The sequence below is a fragment of the Myotis myotis genome, unplaced genomic scaffold, assembly GCF_014108235.1.
Source record: "Myotis myotis isolate mMyoMyo1 unplaced genomic scaffold, mMyoMyo1.p scaffold_m19_p_3, whole genome shotgun sequence".
Classification (NCBI taxonomy): Eukaryota; Metazoa; Chordata; class Mammalia; order Chiroptera; family Vespertilionidae; genus Myotis; species Myotis myotis.
In genome coordinates this window covers 162,927,930-162,950,558 of record NW_023416335.1, presented here as the reverse complement: position 1 = coordinate 162,950,558, position 22,629 = coordinate 162,927,930, and the positions used below count along the sequence as shown (strand labels likewise).

Sequence of the window (22,629 nt, the reverse complement as noted above, 5' to 3'; positions counted from 1 at the left end):
AGTTACAAGGACACCTCATTACTACTATGTTATAATCCATAATCTTTTGCATGGTGTGTAAGGCCCTCCATGATCTGGCCCCTGCTCGTCTCCCACCTCAATTCCCACCCAATTACTTCTCCACTTAACCCTATATTTTCATCACAATGACGATGTCTAATGAGAAGTTGCTCCTCTTGCCTGAATTAACCTTCCACTGTCTGACCAACAGACTCCTCCTCATTCTTCATGCATCACACATGTTCCCTAACCCCTCTAAATGCCTAACTTCGTATCTACTACATCACAACTACTTGTTTACCCCCTTTTTCGGAGGGGGGGAGGTATTTTGATTTTTTGATACTAGATAATGAATGAACAGGAAATATGTATGCCTCATCCATCTGTGTATTCCTACCATACCTGGTAACCGAAGGTATGAAATAAAAGTGGAATTTGCAAATAAAATACAATATAGTGATATCAAGGGGACATTTCAGACTACCTCCAAATGTTCCTTGATAAAATACTATATGAAGTGTTGTAAAGAATAAATATTTTAAAATTAAAGTGAGTTTAAACTAAGATCTTTCTTTTTAAGTATTTAACAGCACACACACACACACACACACACACACACACACACACATACCCTCACACGGATACCAGAAGGCCCTAGAATATAAAAGAATATCCCATGCTGGAGAAAACAAAGGACAAGCAAATTTAACCTGAGAAGTTTGTAAAAAGCCTTGTGAATGTAGAAAACCGGTTTCGATGCAACCACTGCTGAGCTTCCTGAGGTGTGGTTGTTGGCAAGAGGTTCTGAAAGAGAGAAAGCAATTTTTTTTGGTAACTAAATAGGCTGAATTTCAAAAAGGTAAATGTTATTAGGTAACACATAGCCAAACACACCCACACTCAGATAGGTCTAGTTTGCTTGGAAGTTGTTTGTACATCAGTCTTCTTTCTCTAACCATACAAGATACCCTTGGAATTCCATCCTTATCTCCCCACTAGATTGTAAATTCCTTAAATACAAGGGTCCTACATTACTTGTTTTATATCTGCAGTCCCTAGCACAGTATCTGTTCATAGTCAAAATTCAATAAATGTTTGTTTAATGAATGAATGAATACTCCTTACAAGCTGGGCACTTCTATTGAACTGCATAGTCATCAAAGTATTATTAGACATTGCAAATAACTGACATTTAACTTTAGACTTACATCTGTGACTGGCGGGGGCGGCTCTGGCTGGTGGTTTGGTGAACCATTTCTAAAGAAACATTTATAATGAAAGGATGAGTCCATCACACATACTAAGCTTCATCATCATTCTTCACTCTCACAGTAAGTCCTAAACTAGAGATTTAAAGAAATCTGTGCTTTTCTCATAAAACACTCTTATTCTTGGACCCAATACTTCTATTATCTACTAATTAATTGTAAAGATTTTTGGGGGAGGGTTGAAGGGGGAGAAGCTATGACATTTGCAACATTTTATTATTATTGGAGAAATTGGAAAAAATCAAGATTCCAATACGTTGGGACTTATTAGATAAATTAGGGCAGTGATGGCGAACCTTTTGAGCTCGGCGTGTAAGCATTTTGAAAAACCCTAACTTAACTCTGGTGCCATGTCACATATAGAAATTTTTTGATATTTGCAACCATAGTAAAACAAAGACTTATATTTTTGATATTTATTTTATATATTTAAATGCCATTTAACAAAGAAAAATCAACCAAAAAAATGAGTTCGCGTGTCACCTCTGACACGCGTGTCATAGGTTCTCCACCACTGAATTAGGGCATAAACAGTATTTAATATAAATTGATTAGAATGTAAACTAAGTGTCAGAATATAAAAGTAATCAATATATTACTGCATCAAATATATAAATGTACAAACACACAGGGAAAATATTAGAATAAAATTTATGAGATGCAATGGGATCCCACACTTTTTATAGTAAAAAACAATAATTTTTTTAAAAACATATTTTATTGATTTTTTACAGAGAGGAAGGGAGAGGGATAGAGAGTTAGAAACATCGATGAGAGAGAAACATCGACCAGCCGCCTCCTGCACACCCCCTACTGGGGATGTGCCCGCAACCGAGGTACGTGCCCTTGACCAGAATCGAACCTGGGACCTTTCAGTCCGCAGGCAGACGCTCCATCCACTGAGCCAAACCGGTTTGGCAACAATAATTATTTTTAAAACAGCTTCAAAAATTAGTGTTATCTAAGGGCTAATCCAAGGGCTATTTCTACACTGTAGGTTTTTCCCTGTACTTCCTTTTGCTTTACAGACTGTCCCTCTTCCCTAATGTTTACTTTTTTTTATGAGTGGAAATTTGAGCCTAATAATGAAGTACATGACAAAAAGGGAAAAAAACCTTTTAAATCCTATATAATAATTAAAATTGCTTATACGTCGGCTGAATAATCCATGTGAATAAGAGATTTTTCTTTCCTAAAAGGTATTTTTTCTTTTTCCCCCCCTTAACTGCAAAATTCAAATTCAGTCTTCAAATTTACTGAGTAACTTATCTCAAGGCCCTAGTTAACTCTTCTTTCTACAACTTCTACCTATTTTTATTCTTAATTGATGCATGTTGAATATTTAAGCCACCTTAATTAAATATTTCAGAAACAGGTTGAACACAGAGCCTAAATAAATTAAAAACAAACATTACAACCAAGCAATATATTCACACATTTCACAGCCTATTTGAAATTTCAATATGGCCCACGTGAAATATGTGCTAATAGCTAAGACACTCTTTAGCGATCATGTTCAACCTTCTTCCCTGATTAGCAAAGATTCATGATAATTAGGTGTTAGGATCATTCTTCAGATATTAACAAAACAGATATTAATGTTTGTACAACTGTGTTTCAATTCTGATGACCAGTCTCTGGTGAGAGTATGATCAGGAAGTGAAATAATCAAAAAAAGCAGTAATAGGGAGAAGTGAAAAGCCCAGAAAATCAGTCCCTGACTCACTAAAAACTGACTGTAAAAGTGATTTTCTAATGGGAGGACAAAAGAAGAGAAAGGGGTACGTAAAACTCTTTCAGTCTCTTACAAGCAACACCCTGGCAGATGATCATAACTGTCTGACGCAATTTGAGCTTGCCATAGCAACGGAGTCTAACCTATTTCCGTGCAATCTCCTCTATGAGACAAGGCCTTACATAGACACAGACAGTGTTAAAAACAAAATACCTTCCGTGTCTTTGAAGGTAATCCAAACCTCAGTTACAATGTAAGTCCATCAGAGACTGACCAAATAGAAGTACTGATTGATTTAGAAAGATCTTGTCTATAGAAAGATAATAAAAAATACACATTTAGGACAAAACACAAGCCAATTTCATTTCCCAGACTTACCCTTCCCCAAGGGAAAAACTGCTATGCGAACTGTTGAAGCCAGGGGATGGGGAATTATTGACATATGTGATTTCGGGCCATGGAGAACACTAAAACAAAGGAAAACTTAGGTACTAAAAAGTATACTTGAACCTAGTGTTCGACCAAAACATGGTTACTTAAATGGCACATCTTGATTAGTAAAAGTAAATTTTAGTTCTTCAGAGCCCCCCATCACTAAGAGGTCAAATAAATTTTGAACAGGTGGAAAATAATTTTTAAAAACTGAGATATAACTGATACATAACATTATATTAGTTTTAGGTAAATCACAAGATAATGATTTGATATATGTAATTGACTGGATTTTTTTCTTAAGAATAAAAAGTATTGATTAAAATTGTCACCAAAAGAAATCTTTTACCTCTGTAAGTATAGTGGTCTCATAGGAAGGTTGATATTTCTCCTTTTCATGAGGTGTTCGTTTCTCCATTTTCTCTCTATCTGTTTTTTGTTTTCTGTCTGCACCTTTGGGCTGAAATGAGAAATACTTTGTTTTAAACTTACGCTTCACCCAACAATATTATTTCTAAAAACTTAAACAGTCACAAGTGAAACAAATATATATTCTAGTGATATAGTAAAGACAAAATGCATCATTGCATATAAGTCTGAAAATAGGAAATTTAAATGTTTGAGGAAGTTAAAAAAGAATAGGAGATCTATAACTATGGACATGGAAAGATCTCTAAAGCACCAGGTTAACTGAAAAAGTAAGCCTCAAAACAGTTCATACCGTATAATCCCACTTATGTTCAAAAGAAAAGAAAATATGTGTATACCTATGAACGTGTGTACTAAAAGCACAGGGGACTAGAAGGATACATACACACTAAATTGTAACAGTGGTTACCTCTGGGGAGAGGCTGCAGAGTCGGGGTAAGAGTGATAAAGGGGAACGTCAGTGCTCGGGACACTTTTGTATTAATGAATCTTCTTAAATGAGAACATATTTATCCATGTGATAAAGACCAAAATAAGGAAAGAAGATTAAGTATGAATGTAACCAAAACTGTCAACTTTTCATAATTTTTGTGAGTTTTTAAAAGAGTTTATCACTTTAACAGGCTTTAAGAGCATTCAATGAAAATCCATGAGTTTTCATAGTTTAGTTTTTAAAAAAAAACAAACAAGCTGGCTTTCTGACTTGGGACTAAATGTTACAACTGAAAGATGAGGCAAGTAGTTCCAAGGCCACCACAACGCCCAGGAATACCTTGAAGACTTTGATCTGGCAGCTGGCTGAGTGCAAGTGCTCAGTATACTCCCCGTTCTCATTCTCCTTGAAGGTATCGATTTGTACTCGGAATGGCACTCCCTTTTCTCCGCCATGTTTCCTCATGGTGAACTCTGTGCTGATACAGTGCACCTGAAGAGAAGACAATGTCCACGTTCCAGTACTGCTAAGCCAGACAAATACTAATAGCAAACCTTCTCAAAAGCACTGTGAACAACTACAAAAAAAACTTTTACTCTTTTTATCTTGAAGAATTTATACTCTAATGATGGAAATGAGGAAAACTTAAATTACAAATGCGAACAAAATAGATCTAATGTTGCCCTACCCAGTTTGGCTCTGTGGATAGATAAAGTGTCAGCCTGTGGACCAAAGGGTCCTGGGTTCAATTCCAGTCAAGGGCACATACCTTGGTTACAGGCTCCTCCCTGGCCGGGACCTGGTCAGGGCCCGGGCAGGAGGCAACCAATCGATGTGTTTCTCTCACATCGATGTTTCTCTCTGTCTTCCCTCTCTTTCCCACTCTCCCTAAAAATCAATGGAAAAATATCCTTGGGTAAGGATTAACAACAACAACAAAAATATATCTAATGCTAACAAAAGCTACTGTGAGGAATTAAATTATTTCTGTTAGTAAAAGTTTCCTGGACTTTTAGATAGATTTTAGCAAGCGGAGGCACCATCTATGCTGGGGAAATAGTATATATAAAAGCTGGCAATAGGAGGAAAAAGGTTTGCCTGGCTTCTGCATAAAGTCTAAGACCTTGGTGAATCTGAACAGTGGAACTCTGACTGACCAAATACTAGCTTGGGTAAGTTATTAACTTCTCTAAGTATCAAGGACTAGTCCTACTCCACAGGATTATTGTTGAAAATCTTAAATAAAATTATGTATACAAAGTGTTAACATGGGGACCAATCTATTAGCTATCATGATGACAAATAAGAATTTTCAAGGAATCTACCCAAAGGTGATAATCACATATGCAAATCAAATTTTAAGTATAAAGATGTTCAAAATAACCTTATGGATAATAGTGAAAAATTAGGACAATCTCAATGCTAAATAATCATTAGATAAGTTATGGTATATCCAGAATAAAATACAGGGTGGGGCAAAAGTAGGTTTACAGTTGTGAGTATGCAAAACACAGAGTGTATTCTTATATTATTTATTAATTGTTGTATTATTTTCCATAGGAACAGATGTAAACCTACTTTTGACCTACCTTGTATTATGTGGCCATTAGTAAGCATTTTGGGGAGAAACAAATACATAAATTGGGGAAATCAGAAGAGCAATGAAGAAACTCCTCATTGCTCTCAGGAACATGCTGAGGAGTCTGCACTTGAGAGTCATACTGGAGCCCGGGAAAGATTTCCAACTCAACATGTTGTATTCTTTAAGAAACAACTTTGTAGTAAGAGATGCTCTTCATAACTGGAACCCCATTTGCAATGCCTTACCTGAATAAACACAGATGTCCTCTTTGCAGGGTCCCACAGGAACTCCACTGTGTTTAGTTGGTTTGGATTAGCCCGAGGATCAATTATACCCACAGACATTGGGATATCTGAGAAACAAACAGTATTCATTGAACAATTTTGAGTGCTACTGGGTTTAAGTAAGAAAGCACTGATTCTTATACAGGTATTGTTGGTCTCTAGTTACCAAGATTTTTATGTAAACCTCTTTTTGCCAGTGAAAGAGGTTTGAATAGAGCTAACATTAATCTAAATACTTTGCTTCTGAGTATCTTTTTTCTACTTTAAAAAGTTTAATTCCACTTAAAAATAGATTTAGTCTACACACTAGCTGTAGTGTCATGAAAATTGTAACATAATCTGCTTCACTTACTTTCTGGATTAGTGTTACTGCCAAAAGTACACTAGGAGTATTGCTATAGAAGGATAAAGTAGAGTGTCTGAATAAAGGCATAAAGTATTGTATCACAGATAGAAGTGGGAAAGTCATCAAATAATCCTATAGCAGAGTGACATATCTGACATTCAGGAGGTAAGCAAAAATGAATGGGCTTTAGTAGAACTTTGCATTCCATTCCATATAGCACAAACTCAAATACCATTCCCTGGCTTCTATTAATATTCAAACTAAGTGATAAGGCGAGGCTAATATTATAACTGCGCTCTAACTATACTGTTTTAGTATCAATGATTTAAACAAGAAAGCGTTAAGTGGATCCTACTCCACAGTGTTAGTTGTGTTGGATTCATCTTAAAGCCAATTTTATTCTATGGATTGTGTATGAGAACCAGTGTTTTCTCAGGTAAATCTAATAGTACTCAGATTTAATTATGTTTACCAATAGGAGATAGTAACCAATAAGAGACCAAAGACACAAATGATGGGATTCAAAGTATGTTTACAAAGAGAGCCTGTGCATGTTTATAAAGATCTTTCCCTTTTGTGCCATGGTTTAAGAAAACCAAATTCTACCCTGTGGAGAAAGGTAGAAAAACTTGAACCGCAAACCAAGAGACATAGATTCGAATCCCAGGCCGCCTACTTTAGGTAAGACAAAGGACTAGGTCTCAGGTATCTACACTAATAAAAGAGAAACATGGTAATTGGCGTACGACCGCTACCCTTCCCATTGGCTAATCCCCCTGTCACTCACAGAGTAGGGCCGAGATATGCAAATTAACTGGCAGCCAAGATGGCGGCCGGCAGCCAGGCAGCTGATGCGAACGGGGAGGCTTGCTTGCTTCAGTGACGGAGGACTCCAACGTTCCCCGCCTGACTTGCTGGCCTCTCAGCTGCAACTCTAAGCAACTATGTTGCGAATAAAGAAGCTAAAAAAAACCCCAGAAACCTGCTTTACTCAGCGGAGCTTCAGCCAACTGGACCGCAACATTGTATCAAATACAGACGGTAAACAAAGGCCAGAAACCTGTTTTCAGCAGCCCAGGCCTCAGAGCTAAAGCTGGCCCAGAATAAAAAAGAAAAAAAAAGAAAAAAAGGAGCGGTTGGGAGCTTCAGTCCCAGCCTGAAAACAGCCCTCAGCCCCTCAGCCAGACTGGCCAGGCACCCCAGTGGGGACCTCCATCCTGAAGGGTGTGTGACCAGCTGCAAACAACCATCATCCCCTCATCCAGGCTGGCCAGGCACCCCAGTGAGGACCCCCACCCTGATCCAGGACACCCTTCAGGGCAAACCAGCCGGCACCCACCCATGCACCAGGCCTCTACCCTATATAGTAAAAGGGTAATATGCCTCCCAGCACCGGGATCAGCGGAGCCGCGAGGGCTCCCGGCACTGGGATCAGCGTGACAGGGGGCAGCGCCCAAACCCCCTGATCGCCCTGCAGCTCTGTGTGTGACAGGGGGCGGGGCCCCAACCCCCCTGCCTCCCATGGGCCCTGTTCTGTGTGTGACGGGGTAGAGCCATAACCTCCCCATTGGCCCTGCCCTGAGTATGAGAGTGGCGGCGCCCCAACCACCTGATCGGCCCTGCTCTGTGGGTGTTAGAGGGCGGCGCCCCAACCCCCCCTGCCCCCCATGGGCCCTGCTCTGTGTGTGATGGGGTAGAGTCATAACCTCCCCATCTGCCCTGCCCTGAGAGTGACAGTGGCGGCGCCCCAACCACCTGATCGGCCCTGCTCTGTGGGTGATAGAGGGCGGCGCCCCAACCCCGATTGACCCTGCTCTGTGCATGACAGAGTATGGAGCCCCAACCCCCCTGATGGGCCCTGCTCTGTGCGTGACAGGGGATGGTGCTGCAACCTCCCCATCTACCCTGCCTTGAATATGACAGGGGGCGGTGCCCCAACCCCCCAATCGGCCCTACCCTGAGCGTGACTGAGGGTGGCATCGCAACCTCCCAATCTGCCCTGCTCTGTGCATGACAGGGGAAGGCACCCCAACTCCCCAATCGGCCCTGCTCTGAGCCCGACCAGGGGCTGCGCCTAGGGATTGGGCCTGCCCTCTGCCACCTGGGTGCAGGCCTAAGCCAGCAGGTCGTTATCTCCTGAGGGGTCCCAGACTGCAAGAGGGCACAGGCCGGTCTGAGGGACCCCCCCTTCCCCCGAGTGCACAAATTTTTGTGCACTGGGCCTCTAGTTAGTAAAATAAAAGAACTTTGAGGAATTTAGGGGCAAAACCTGGCCCTTTTATACACTACTCAAAACAAAATATCAGACCTGGAATAGCCAAAACAATCTTGAAAAGTAACAAAATTGGAGGTCTCATACTTTTTTATTCCAAAACTTCCTACATGCCCTGGCTGGGTAGCTCAGTTGGTTAGAGCATCATCCTAATACAGCAAGACTGCAGATTTGATCCCCAGTCAGGGCACATACAGGAATCAACCAATGAATGCATAAATAAGTGGAACAACAAATCAATGTTTCTCTCCCTTTCCTTTCCCCTATCCCTATAAAAATTAAAGAAAAAAGAAACAAACAACTTACTATGAAGTTACAATTATTAGAAACTAGAGGCCTGGTGCACGACATTTGTGCACTGGGGGGTAGGGGGTCCCCTCAGCCCAGCCTGCACCCTTTAGCAGTCTGGGAGCCCTCGGAGGATGTCCGACTGATAGCTTAGGCCCATGTGGTGAGCAGGCCTAAGCTGCAGTCGGACATCTTTAGCACTGCTGTGGAGGACCACTGCTGCGCTCGCCAGCCGTCAGCCGGGCTTGTGGCTGAGTGGTGCTCCCCCTGTGGGAGCGCACTGACTATCAGGGGCAGCTCCTGCATTGAGCATCTGCCCCATGGTGGTCACTGTGCATCATAGCAACCAGCTGTTCTGCCGTTCGGTTGATTTGCATATTACCCTTTTATTATAAAGGATGGTGTAAGCCCTAGCCAGTTTGATTCAGTGGATAGAGCATTGAAGCAGATTAAAGGGTCCTGGGTTCGATTCTGGCCAAGGGCACGTTCCTGGGTTGCGGGCTCAATCCCTAGTCCTGGTTGGGGGCGCATGAAAGTGGCAACCAAACGATGTGTCTCTTCACATCAATGTTTCTCTCTCTCTATGTCTCTCCCCGTCCCTTCTACTCTCTAAAAATCAATGGAAAAAATATCCTGGGTGAGGATTAAACAAACAAAAACTGGTGTAGTACAGGCATAAAGATGAATATATGGACAAATGGAACAGAATAGAGCGCTCAGAAACAAACCATCATATATATAGCAAAATGATTTTAGACAAGGGTGACAAGGCCATTCAATGGTAATGGGTAGTCTTTTCAACAAATGGTGTTGGAAAAACTGGAAATCCACATGCAAGGAATGAAGGTGGACTCTTACTTTACACCATCTATGAAAACTAACTTAAAAAATGGATCTACACTGCCCTGTCTGGGTAGGGCAGTTGGTTAGAGCATCATCCCAATATACCCATGTTGCGAGTTTGATCCCTAGTCAGGGCACATACCAGAAAGCAGTCAATGAATGTATAAATAAGTGGAACAACAAATTGATGTCTCTCTTTCTCTCTCAAAATAAACAAACAAACAAACAAACAAATAAATAAGAATTTCCTTCCTTAAAAAAATAAATATCTACACCTAAACCTAAAACTCTTAGGAAAAATTTCATGATACTGGACTTTCCAATGATTTCTTAGATATAACACCAAAAGCACAGAAAAAAACACACAAAAAAGATATAGACTATATCAAAATTTAAAACTTTTGTCCATTAAAGGACACTATCAACAGTGAAAAGACAACCTACACAGAATAGGAGAAAATACTGTAACTCATATATCTGATGTGGGTTTAACATCCAGAATATATATACAGAACTCCTACAACTCAACAATAAAACAACCAGATTCAAAAATGGGCAAAGGATTTGAATACACATTTCTCCAAAGATATACAAATGGCCAATAAGTACATGAAAAGATACCCAACAACACTAATCATTAGAGAAATGTAAATCAAAATCACAGTAAGATACCACTCCATATCTATTAGAATAGCTAGTATTAAAAAAATAGAAAATAAGTGTCGGTAAGGAGGTAGAGTAATTAGAACCCTTGTGTAATTCTGATAGGAACATAAAATGTACAGTCACTGTGGAAAACAGTATGGTGGTTCCTCAAAAATTTTTAAATAGAATTATCATAAAATATAGCAATTCCACTTCTGAGTATACACCCAAAAGAATTGAAAGCAGACACTAAAGTAAGTATTTGCACACCCAAGTTCATAGTAGCATTATTCATTCACAATAGCCAAAAGGTGGAATCAACCCAAGCATCCACTGAGGAGTGAATGGATAAACAAAATGTGCTATCTACATACAATGGAATATTATCTATAATAATAAAAGCATAATATAATAATTATGTAAATTAGACAAAGCTGGGGCTGGGATGGAAGCCTGGGTCCCAGGTGCCTGCCAGTGGCCAGAGGGAAGCCAGGGTCCCGGGTGCCTGCCAGTGGCCGGAGGGAAGCCCAGGTCCTGGGTGCCTACCAGTGGCCAGAGGGAAGCCGGTGCCAGCAGCCAGGGGAAGGAAGACCTATTCTTGCATGAATTTCGTGCATCAGGCCTCTAGAAGGTCATAAAAAGGAAAGAAATTCTGACACATCCTACTACATAAACTAACCTTGATGATTACGCTAACTGTAATACACCAGTCACAAAAAGATAAATACTGGGTAATTTTATGTATTAAAAATAATTAAAAATTTTATGTTATGTATATTTTACCACAACTAATTTAAAAAGAAATAAAAACAACATAAAATCACGCTGAAATAATGAATGTGATTGTTCGGGAACCGAAGTGTCTCCACTTTGTAACTTTTGGTATCATCATGATAGTAAGTTTTTTTTTTTGTTGTTTTTTTTTTATATTTTATTGATTTTTTACAGAGAGGAAGGGAGAGAGATAGAGAGTTAGAAACATCGATGAAAGAGATACATCGATCAGCTGCCTTCTGCACATCTCCCACTGGGGATATGCCCGCAACCAAGGTACATGCCCTTGACCGGAATCGAACCTGGGACCCTTCAGTCCGCAGGCTGACGCTCTATCCACTGAGCCAAACCGGTTTTGGCGATAGTAAGTTTTTATACTTAACTAGAGGCCCGGTGCACAAAAATTTGTGCACTCGGCGGGGGGGGTCCCTCAGCCTGGCCTATGCCCTCTTGCAGTCTGGGACCCCTTGGAGGATGTCCACCTGCTGGCTTAGGCCCGCTCCCTGGGGGATCGGGCCCAAGCTGGCAGTCAGACATCCCTCTGGCAGCCTGGCAGTCCTCAGGGGATGTCCACTTACCAGTAGGGAGCAGACCTAAGCTGCAGTTGGACATCCTTAGTGCTGCTGAGGAGGCGGGAGAAGCTGTGCTGGCAGCCATCAGCCTGGCTTGTGGCTGAACAGAGCTCCCTCTGTGGGAGCGCACTGACGACGAGGGGACAGCTCCTGCATTAAGCATCTGCCCCCTGGTGGTCAGTGTGTGTCATAGTGACCAGTCATTCCCAGTCGTTCTGCTCTTAGGATCAATTTGCATATTACCCTTTTATTATATAGGATAGAGGCCTGGTGCACGGGTGGGGGCCGGCTGGTTTGCCCTGAAGGGTGTCCCGGATCAGGGTGGGGGTCCCGCTGGGGTGCCTGGCCAGCCTGGGTGAGGGGTTGATGGGTGTTTGCAGGCTGGTCACACCCCCTTCAAGTTGGGGGTCCCCACTGGGGTGCCTGGCCAGCCTGGGTGAGAGGCTGATGGCTGTTTGCAGCTAGTCACACCCCCTTCAGGGTGGGGGTCCCCACTGGGGTGCCTGACCAGCCTGGGTGAGGGGCTAATGGCTGTTTGCAGGCTGGTCAAGCCCCCCCCCCCAGTGGGGACCCTCACCCCATGGAGGTTTGGCCAGCCTGGGTGAGGGGCTGATGGCTGCTTTCAGGCTGGCCACATCCTCTTTAGGGTGGGGGGTCCCCACTGGGGTGCCTGGCCAGTCTGGGTGAGGGGCTGAGGGCCGTTTTCAGGCTGGCCAAGCACCCCCCAGCCACGGAAGCTCCCAGCCTCTCCTTTTTTTCTTTTTCTTTTTTAATTCTGGGATTTATTTACCTTCTATAATTGAAACTTGGTAGCCTTGAGAGGAGCTCAGAGCCAGCCAGGGAAGGCAGGAGGGAAGCTTGGCTTCCTCCATCACTGGAGCAACCAAGTTTCCTGCTCACTCCAGCTCCATGGCCCACTAGCTGAAAGCAAGTATCTGGGGTTTATTTACCTTCTATAATTGAAACTTTGTTGCTTTGTGTGGAGCTCAGAGCCGGCCACGGCAGGTGGGAAGCTTGGCTTCCTCCATCATTGAGGCAACCAAGCCTCCTGCTTGCTCCAGCTCCGTGGATGCCGGCCGCCATCTTGGTTGGGTTAATTTGCATATAGTCGCTCTGACTGGCTGGTGGGCGTGGCTTAAGGCATAGCGAAGGTATGGTCAATTTGCATGTTTGCCTTTTATTATTGTAGATAACCACTTCCAAGTACATGTAATTGAGCCCTTGAAGCATTTTTAATTAGAGTAAGCTCAAGTAAAGAACACCAATTCTCAGGCCATAGTTTATAGGCCTTTCCTGGGAATAGATTCTCTTAACTCACCAATGTCAAGAATTCTATCTCCAGGTCGGTTCCACCTCCAGCCCTCCAGCTGCTGGTGTTCGGTGTATTGTAACCGTCTGTCATGGAACACTACACGGAATATACTCTAAAAGGAAGCAACAAAATCAAATGATAATAGGATTCCTTTAAAATAAATGCTGGCAAACAAAAAATTGCAGGAGTCACCCCCAGTTGGTTTCTAGATACAACCTAAAATTGTTTTTCTTAAGACCTATTTCACTCTAAGACCCACACCATACCAAGCTAATTCAAGGTAAATTTTATAATTGCTCAGATATAATCTTTACAATAACCAGTTCATATTTGCTGAAACATCAGTTCTGATGGTAACTAAGCATAAAGGACTCATATCAGAAGCATTTCTACATGCCCCTACTGCTATCATGTAATATTCAGCTTGGCTCTTCAGATGCATATCAAAAACTCACTAAGGCCCTTGCTTGCTAACCCACCATATAAACTGTAAACACAGAGCAAGTAGCAGCTATTTCCGTCAACTTTACTTTTATTATGCTTACTTTTCGGAGGTGCCTATTAATATCCTTCTTATTACCTTTTACAGCTGCTGCCCAAACTCCTCTGTCCCAATTGTACTGTGAATTCATTACCATCAGTCTAGTCCAGTGGTCGGCAAACTGCAGCTCGCGAGCCACATGCAGCTCTTTGGCCCCTTGAGTGTGGCTCTTCCACAAAATACCACGTGCAGGCGCACACATACAGTGCGATTGAAACTTCGTGGCCCAGGCGCAGAAGTCGGTATTTTGTGTGGTCTAGACCAGTGGTTCTCAACCTTCTGGCCCTTTAAATACAGTTCCTCATGTTGTGACCAACCATAAAATTATTTTCGTTGCTACTTCATAACTGTAATGTTGCTACTGTGATGAATCGTAATGTAAATATCTGATATGCAGGATGGTCTTAGGCGACCCCTGTGAAAGGGTCGTTCGACCGCCAAAGGGGTCGCGACCCACAGGTTGAAAACTGCTGGTCTAGACAAAGAAAACTGCTATTCGTCAACACTAGCTTCTGTTTTCCTTGCAAAAAGACAAAGTATCCAAAGAGACGGGGGAACTTCTCTCAAGATCTCAAGGATGTTACTGTATTCCACCCGAAAAGAATTTCACTGAGCAGCGAAACTCTCCTGCCATGGAGTGGTAAGCCTTCTGTTCCTGCAGCTCCGAAAAATCTATGTGAACAGAGGGGCTCACTCTGACCCCACATTCTGCCAGCAAACTGTAGCAGGTAAGATATCACCAAGGCTTTTATGGAAGCAAAATAATATTACAAAGAGTCACTATAAAGGATGTTCATTCACTTTCTTTTACCTTCACCAACTTGCCATTAATTTCTGGAAGTTCTCCAAGTTTCCTGTTGTCTAGCATTCGGATTTCATAAGACTGTCCTGGAAGAAAAAGTAACTACGTATTATATTCATCATAATTAATGTTCCAAAATTCAGAAAGAAAAAATTCAGTTGAGAGGTTCATTGTGGCAGCAAGAAGTTGAATTTTAGGAGAGCAGTGTTCTCTGAAGAATCTAATGTATGGGGCCACGGCGCTTTTGTTGGATGGGCTGACGGATGTGAGTCCTGGGGATGGGGGAAAGAACTGTCAGACACATCCAGGCGTCCAGACTCAGGCAGGAGGCTCAGGGAAGAAGTGGATGCTCAGTGGACCTGAGGGCACCCAGAGGGAGCTGGTGCCTGTGTACTATAAGAGGAATGAGATGAGAAACCCCTTACTCCCATGACACTATAGGCTGTGGCGGCTCCCCCCCTCCCCCAACAGTTTACCTGCAGGTAAACTGAGGAGTCCAAAGTTGGATCCAAGTATCTAGAATAAGCTCTAGTGTTGGAGTGGCTAGAAAATGGTCCATGCGCGAATGTATACACCACTGCCCTCGCAATACCCTGAGGAGTATTCCTCTCTCAGACAGATCGTGATTTGGAATTACTGACTGATTAAAGATTCCTCTTTCTCCACACTCCTACTTCCAAAAAAAAGGCATTTTAGCAACATTTTTGGAGCTTTGAAAGTAATGTTAGATTCTGTGTGGGATAAAAATATACGTAAGCCCTGGTCCCTTTCCTCAATTTAATGTAGCTGGAAGCCAAGCTATTTCCTGGGTTTAAAACCCGGTTCTTCCATTGTGTGTCCTTTTCAAATTTCTTAATCTTTGCCTCAGTTGCCTCAGCCTCAAAACAGGAATATTTAGTAATTCATCTCACAGGGCTGTTGAGAGGATTAAATGCCTTAATACATAAAAAGCATGTAAAACAAGGCCTGGCACTTAATGAATCTATGAATGTAAGCTGTCATCATCATTGTCGCATCATTGCCAGCATCATCTAGAGGTGACACACTATAGAAAAAGAAGGGTTTCCAATCACTTAAGGACAAAGTAAAACTTAGTAACAACCTGTCTATTTTGAGAGAGTACAGATAGAATTTTTTTTTTTCTTTTTCTTTTTTTTAAGAAAGGAGAGGGATAGGGAATTAGAAACATCAATGAGAAAGAAACATCGATCAGCTGCCTCCTGCACACTCCCTACTGGGGATGTGCCTGCAACCAAGGTACATGCCCTTGACCAGAATCGAACCCGGGACCCTTTAGTCCGCAGGCCAACGCTCTACCCACTGAGCCAAACCGGTCAGACTACAGATAGAGTCTTATGAGAGTTTGTATCCCCCACAGTATCTTGTTTATGGATGTATGGCACGTAGTTGTTAAAAGCAGGAACTTTCATAAATTAGAGGCAAAAAAAAAGGAATAAAATTCAGTTGGTGGAATACACAAAAATATAATATTATAGTATTAGTAAAAACAACTACAATCCTTTACTTTATGCTAGGCACAGTGCTAAATGTTTTCATGCATTGTATCATTTAATTTACACAACTCTCTCTAAGGTATTATCAATCCCATTTTTACAGATAAGTTTATGTTTTAGTTATAAACATATGTTTTAGTAAAACATAGTCATATCAATTGTTTTAGTAAAACATAGTCATATCAATTGATGCAGAAAAAGCATTTGACAAAATCCAACACCCTTTCTTTTTTTCCCTCAGCAAAGTGGGAATAGAGGGATCATACCTCAACATAATAAAAGCCTTATATGTCAAACCTACAGCCAACATCATACTCAATGGGCAAAAACTAAAACCATTTCACCTAAGAACAGGAACAAGACAGGGATGCCCACGCTCACCACTCCTGTTCAACACAGTACTGGAAGTGCTAGCCATAGCAATTAGACAAGAAGAAGAAATAAAAGGCATCCAAATTGGAAAAGAAGAAGTAAAACTGTCATTATTCGCAGATGACATGATATTATACATACAAAACCCCAAAGACTCCATGAAAAAACTATTAGATCTAATAAACGAATCAGCAATGTAGCAGGATACAAAATTTATGCCCGGAAATCTATGGCATTTGTATACACTAATAGTGAACTTACAGAAAGGGAGATTAAAAAAATAATCCCATATACTATTGCACCAAAAAAATTAAGAGACCTAGGAATAAACAAGTAAGGAGGTAAAAGACCTCTACTCAGAAAACTACAGGACATTGAAAAAAGAGATAAAGACATAAACAGATGGAAGAACACACCGTGTTCATGGATTGGTAGAATCAACATCATCAAAATGTCCATACTACCCAGAGCAATCTATAGATTCAACCCATTCCCTATTAAAATACCAATGGCATATGTCATAGACCTAGAACAAACTCTCCAAAAATTCATCTGGAATAAAAAAAAGACCCCGAATAGCTGCAGCAATCCTGAGAAAGAACAAAGTAGGTGGGATCTCAATACCAGATATCAAACTAAATATTACAAAGCCACTGTTCTCAAAACTGCCTGGTACTGGCACAAGAACAGACATATTGACCAATGGAATAGAACAGAGAACCCAGAAATTGACCCAAACCACTATGCTCAATTAATATTTGACAAAGGAGGCAAGAGCATACAATGGAGTCAAGACAGTCTCTTCCACAAATGGTGTTGGGAAAACTGGACAGATATACCCCCCCAAAAATGAAACTAGACCACCAACTTACACCATATTAAAAAATGAACTCAAAATGGATAAAGAACTTAAACGTAAGACGGGAAACCATAAAAATCTAAGAAATCTACGAGGAATCCACAGGCAGCAAAATCTCAGACATATGCTGAAGCAATATTTTCACCGATACAGCTCCTAGGGCAATGGAAACTAAAGAGAAAATAAACAAATGGGACTACATCAAAATAAAAAGCTTCTGTACAGCAAAAGAAACCATCAGCAAAACAAGAAGAAAGCCCACTGCATGTGAGAACATATTTGCCAATGATATCTCTGATAGAGGTTTACTCTCCAACATTTACAGAGAACTCATACAACTTAACAAAAGGAAGATAAACAATTCAATCAAAAAATGGGAAACAGACCTAAATAGGTACTTTTTGAAGAGGACATACAGAAGGCCAAGAGACATATGAAAACATGCTCAAAGATGCAAATCAAAACAACAATGAGGTACCATCTCACACCAGTCAGAATGGCTAACATCAACAAATCAACAAATGACAAGTGCTGGCGAGGATGTGGAGAAAAAGGAACCCTCGTGCGCTGCTGGTGGGAATGCAGACTGGTGCAGCCACTGTGGAAGACAGTATGGAGTTTCCCTAAAAAACTAAAAATGGAACTCCCATTTGACCCAGTGATCCCACTTCTAGGAATATATCCCAAGAAACGAGAAACACCAATCAGAAATGATATATGCACCCCTATGTTCATAGCAGCACAATTTACCATAGCTAAGATTTGGAAACAGCCTAAGTGCCCATCAGCAGATGAGTGGATTAGAAAACTGTGGTACATCTACACAATGGAATACTATGCTGCTATAAAAAGGAAGGAACTCCTACCATTTGCAACAGCATGGATGGACCTGGAGAGCATTATGCTAAGCAAAATAAGTCAGTTGGAGAAAGATAAATATCACATGATCTCACTCATTTGTGGAATATAATGAACAACATAAACTGATGAACAAAAACAGATCCAGAGACAGAGAAGCATCCATCAGACCGCCAAACCTCAGAGGAAAGGCAGGGGAGGGTGGGGGAAGGAGGAGAGATCAACTAAAGGATCTGTATGCATGCATATAAGCATCACCAATGGACACAGACACTAGGGGGGTGAGGGCACGAGCGGGGTTGGGGTGGGAGGCAATGGGGGAAGATAAGGACACATATGTAATACTTTAATCAATAAAGAAAAAAAAAGAGTTTATGCACCTTGTCCAAGGCCATACAACTGATAAACAATAATGCTGAGTGGGGTAATTCTTCTCAAATAGTAATCAGTGAGGATGTTCAGGGAACATGGACTAGAAAAAAGAGGGAGATGGAAACTAAAAATGGGCACACAGACAGAAGAAGCTATTAATATATATCACACAAGACATTAAAACTCAAATATCTGAAGCCTTGGATTTTGACAGTCTACCCTAGAAAGATGCACTTTAAAAAAATGTTTATATGGATTTCAGAGAGATGAAGGGAGAGGAAGAGAGAATCACTGATCGGCCTCCCCCTCTCAACCCCCCACTTGGCATTGAGCCGGAAACTCCAGGCATGTAGCCTGACCAGGAACCGAACCTCAACCGCCTGGTTCATGGGTCGACGCTCAACCACTGAGCACACTGGCTGGGCCAAAAGGTGCACTGTTTACATAAAGTGTACCTAATTAAATGTCATGAATTCAGCAGGTCTGCAGTAATACTAACGAACAAGGACGCATCTAACCTTGATTGAGATATGTCAGGGTTTCGTCGTGGAGTTTCACTGCTGGAGAGGTGGCAGCACAAAGCACATACTGAAAAGGTAGGATTTTATTCTCATTATCAGGAGGCAGACTTGACTCTTCTTGCTTAAAAATGGGCAAGGCAAGGACATCACTGAAATAAAGCACATAAATGACTTTTGTTAACATCTGACAAAGGTGCAAGAGCAGATTTATTGTGGAAGCAATTTAACTGCAAGTTGCTTTGGCAAACCGTAAATATTACTCACTTCTTTGGAGTTTCTTCCCAACTATTCAATTCAGATTACCAGCTGTGATATCCCCCTGACCACAACAATATGAGTAATGACAGATATTCACTGTTAAAACCACCTAAATGCCCAGACTGTGTTTCTAGGGAACACAGACAGGTGTTTCTAAAAGGGCTCTGAAAATCGTATGTAGAGTTCCAAAATCACAATTTAGGACACTCAGTAATATATCTGTTCTCTGAAATGCACCAACTGCAGTATCTTTATTGAGCAGTCCTCCTTTATCCACAGTTTCAGTCACATGCAGCCTGAAAACATTAAATGGAAATTTTCAGAAATAACCAATTCCTAAATTTCAAGTTGCAAACCATTCTGAGTAGTGTGATGAAATCTCACGCTGTCCTGCTCTGTCCCACCCAGGACATGAATCATCCCTTTGTCCAGCATATACTTGGTATATGCCACCCACCAGTTGGCCACTTAGTAAGTAGCACTCTCAGTTATTAGATATTTACAGAAAGAGAGAGCATGAGAGAGAGAGAGAGAGAGAGAGAGGACACACACATATTCCTTTTATTACAGAGCAATAAAAGATGTTAGTCTTTGGGAGACATTATTTTTTTCTAAATTTTTAAAAAAATTATTGATTTGAGAGAGGTGGAGGAGGGGGAGAGTGGCTGATTCTTGCATGTGCCCTTACCGGGGATCAAACTCACAACCTTGGTGTATCAGGACAATGCTCTAACCAACTGAACTACTGGGCCAGGGTGCTATAGATCCTTAAGTACATCACATTTGATGATTCCGTGAAGGGAAGGGCTAGTGAAGATTACCAGGAATCAAGGAAAATAAGATTTTGCAACATAGCAACAGCTCAGCCTTTAGGAATGTAGAGTGTTTTTCTTCCTTCTCAAATGTCAGTGCCTAGCAAGGTTAACATATAGCAACAGTTCCTAGACTTCTCAATATAATGTGGCATTACACCTAATCCCTCATGACTAAGCAAAGGACTATCATTTGAAGCTGGAATTCTAAAATTGATTCTAAAGTTACCCCTAAAATTAACTCAAAATAGTACAGCTAAACTCAATACATAAAACTATATTTTCTCATCAGAGGATTTAGGATCTAAAAACCTCAAGTATATCTGAATTACTCATGTTCTTGGTACACTGAATTTCTTTTACTCTGCTGTGGGGACAAGAGTATCATTCAATTCCACATTCCTATAGGTGGAGGCTAAAGGTCACCAGTAACTTCAGTTCCAGGCCCCTGCTTATACCACAACAATAACAAATTCAACGAGAAACAATTTTGGAAATACAGAGAAGTCTCCTCCTTCTCAGAGGTAAGTTGAGTACAGATTAGGAAATCCCACTCTGGTAGACTCTAACAATGTATAATAGTTGCTAACAATGCATAATTTGGATTTTATTATATTCTCTGATTCCTTCATGTATTTAATTCATTCAGTGAAACATATGCAATTTGAAGGAATAACTTTTTTATGTGCTTATTAGTAAACTAGAGGCCTGGTGCACAAAATTTATGCATGTGTAGAGTCCCTAGGTCTGGCCGGTGATCAAGGCTGATCGGGGCCTTCCAGCTGCCGGCCAGGGCCTTCCTTCGTTCCGTGCCACCCCCTGGTGGTCAGCGCATGTCATAGCAAGTGAGCGATTGAACTCCCAGGCTCCTGGTCAAACTCCCAAGGGGACACTTTGTATATTAGCCTTTTAGATAGATAGATAGATAGATAGATAGATAGATAGATAGATAGATAGATAGATAGATAGATAGATGATAGATAGATAGATATTTGTTGGTATGATTTATATTTTTGCTTATTTGCATTGTCCCAAATACTCAGCCCTAATACACTGTAATCATTTTGGAATTCTTAACATCTCATAGTACCTCTAATCGAGGATAAGGATACAGAAATCTTACTGTTAAAAAGATAAATTGAATATATATATATATTTAAATTTTTTAAAATTAATTTTTAGAGAGAGGAAGGGAGAGGGGGTGGGAGGGAGGGAGATAAACAGTGAGAGAGAAATATCGATGTGAGAGAGAAACATTGATCAGTTGCCTCCTGCATGCATTCTGACAGGGGATTGAACCCACAACCTGGGTATGTACCCTGACCAGGAGTCAAACGAACTCCCCATCTTTTGGTGTATAGGACAACACTCCTACCAACTGAGCCACACCAGCAAGGGCTAAGTACTGTATATTTTTAAAATACGCATCGCTAAGTGGAAATCCATACCTGGGAGTAGAGGCATAGCAGAAATCATTATTAACAGTGATCTTCCCTGTAAGTAACTGGGATTCCCTGAAGAGCTGCTTCTGATATAAATTACCCTTCTCTGAAGAGTCTCTACTAATTCACAACTATGGTTTAATTTTCTCCCTCAGGCCTACCAGCTGTGGAATGCCCTCTTCTAAAAGATCCTATAGCATAGAAAGGGAGAGGTTGGATGAGCTCTATCTTGAGTAAGAGAGGCAAGCAGACAGATGTTCATAGCATCTAAGGAAATTAGAAACTAACTGGGGACAGTAAGATGTCATGAGCTCCTAACTTCTCTATTTTATAACCTTCATTTCACCATGATGAAAATATTTGAAAACATGCCAATCCTATATAAAAGGCTAATATGCAAATAGACCAAACTGCAGAACAACCAAACAACCGGTCGCTATGATGTACGCTGACCACCAGGGGGTATGCGTGGAACATGGCAGGCATCAGCTGTGGCCAGATGGTGGAGCAGGTGAGTGGGGGCGCCAGATCAAGGCAGGGCAACAGTCGCTGTCATTGGGGCGAGCCTCTGGTGGTTACTGAAAATTCTTTGCTCCCACGCGCCATGGTCCTGCCCAGTGCTCACACCTGCTGTTGGCGCTGGCCCCACTCACACCTGCTGCTGGTGCTGGAGCCACCACTCACACCCACTGCTAGCACCAGCCCTGCTTGCACCCGAAGCCACGGCTCGCATTCACTGCTGGTTGCCCAGCGCCGGTCCCATTCGCTCTGTGCCATCAGTGGGTGTGAGTCGCGGCTGCCAGACCTAATTGCCCCTGAGGGCTTCTCCACTTCCCCCTGCTCCTGAGGGGTGATCGGAGCAGCAGCCACCGCTCACACCCACTGAGGGCACGGCACCGGCCCCACTCGTTCAGTGCCATCAGCAGGGCCAGCACCATCAGTGCATGGGAGCGGCAGCAGTTGGGAGCGGGGCTGCAGGCAGACAGGGGACCTGGGGCTGCGGTGGGAGGGGCCTGGCGGGGGCACAGAGGATGGGCCGAGACCCATCCCTGTGTCTACCACA

The 22,629-nt window shown here is 41.8% G+C and overlaps 1 protein-coding gene and 1 non-coding gene across 8 annotated transcripts in view; one reads left to right on the top strand and one right to left on the bottom strand.

Moving 5' to 3' along the window:
- TFCP2 (transcription factor CP2) overlaps positions 1-22,629 on the bottom strand; it is a 51,972-nt gene that overhangs the window by 8,066 nt on the left and 21,277 nt on the right. For 5 of the 7 annotated variants that reach the window (XM_036299468.1, XM_036299462.1, XM_036299463.1 and 2 more), the window contains exons 2-10: positions 19,052-19,203; positions 14,568-14,644; positions 13,222-13,327; positions 6,125-6,231; positions 4,637-4,789; positions 3,785-3,895; positions 3,382-3,470; positions 1,209-1,257; positions 711-804 (exon numbers count right to left, since the gene is read on the bottom strand). In XM_036299468.1, coding sequence (XP_036155361.1) covers positions 711-804; positions 1,209-1,257; positions 3,382-3,470; positions 3,785-3,895; positions 4,637-4,789; positions 6,125-6,231; positions 13,222-13,327; positions 14,568-14,624 — 766 coding nt within the window. In that variant the 5' untranslated portion in view covers positions 14,625-14,644; positions 19,052-19,203. The remainder of the gene's footprint in view (positions 1-710; positions 805-1,208; positions 1,258-3,381; positions 3,471-3,784; positions 3,896-4,636; positions 4,790-6,124; positions 6,232-13,221; positions 13,328-14,567; positions 14,645-19,051; positions 19,204-22,629) is intronic. The other 2 variants (XM_036299469.1, XM_036299466.1) reach the window with 2 other exon arrangements.
- Positions 3,077-3,200, top strand: LOC118652328. Its single transcript, XR_004966574.1, has one exon. It is a non-coding gene; the product is annotated as a small nucleolar RNA SNORA28 (small nucleolar RNA).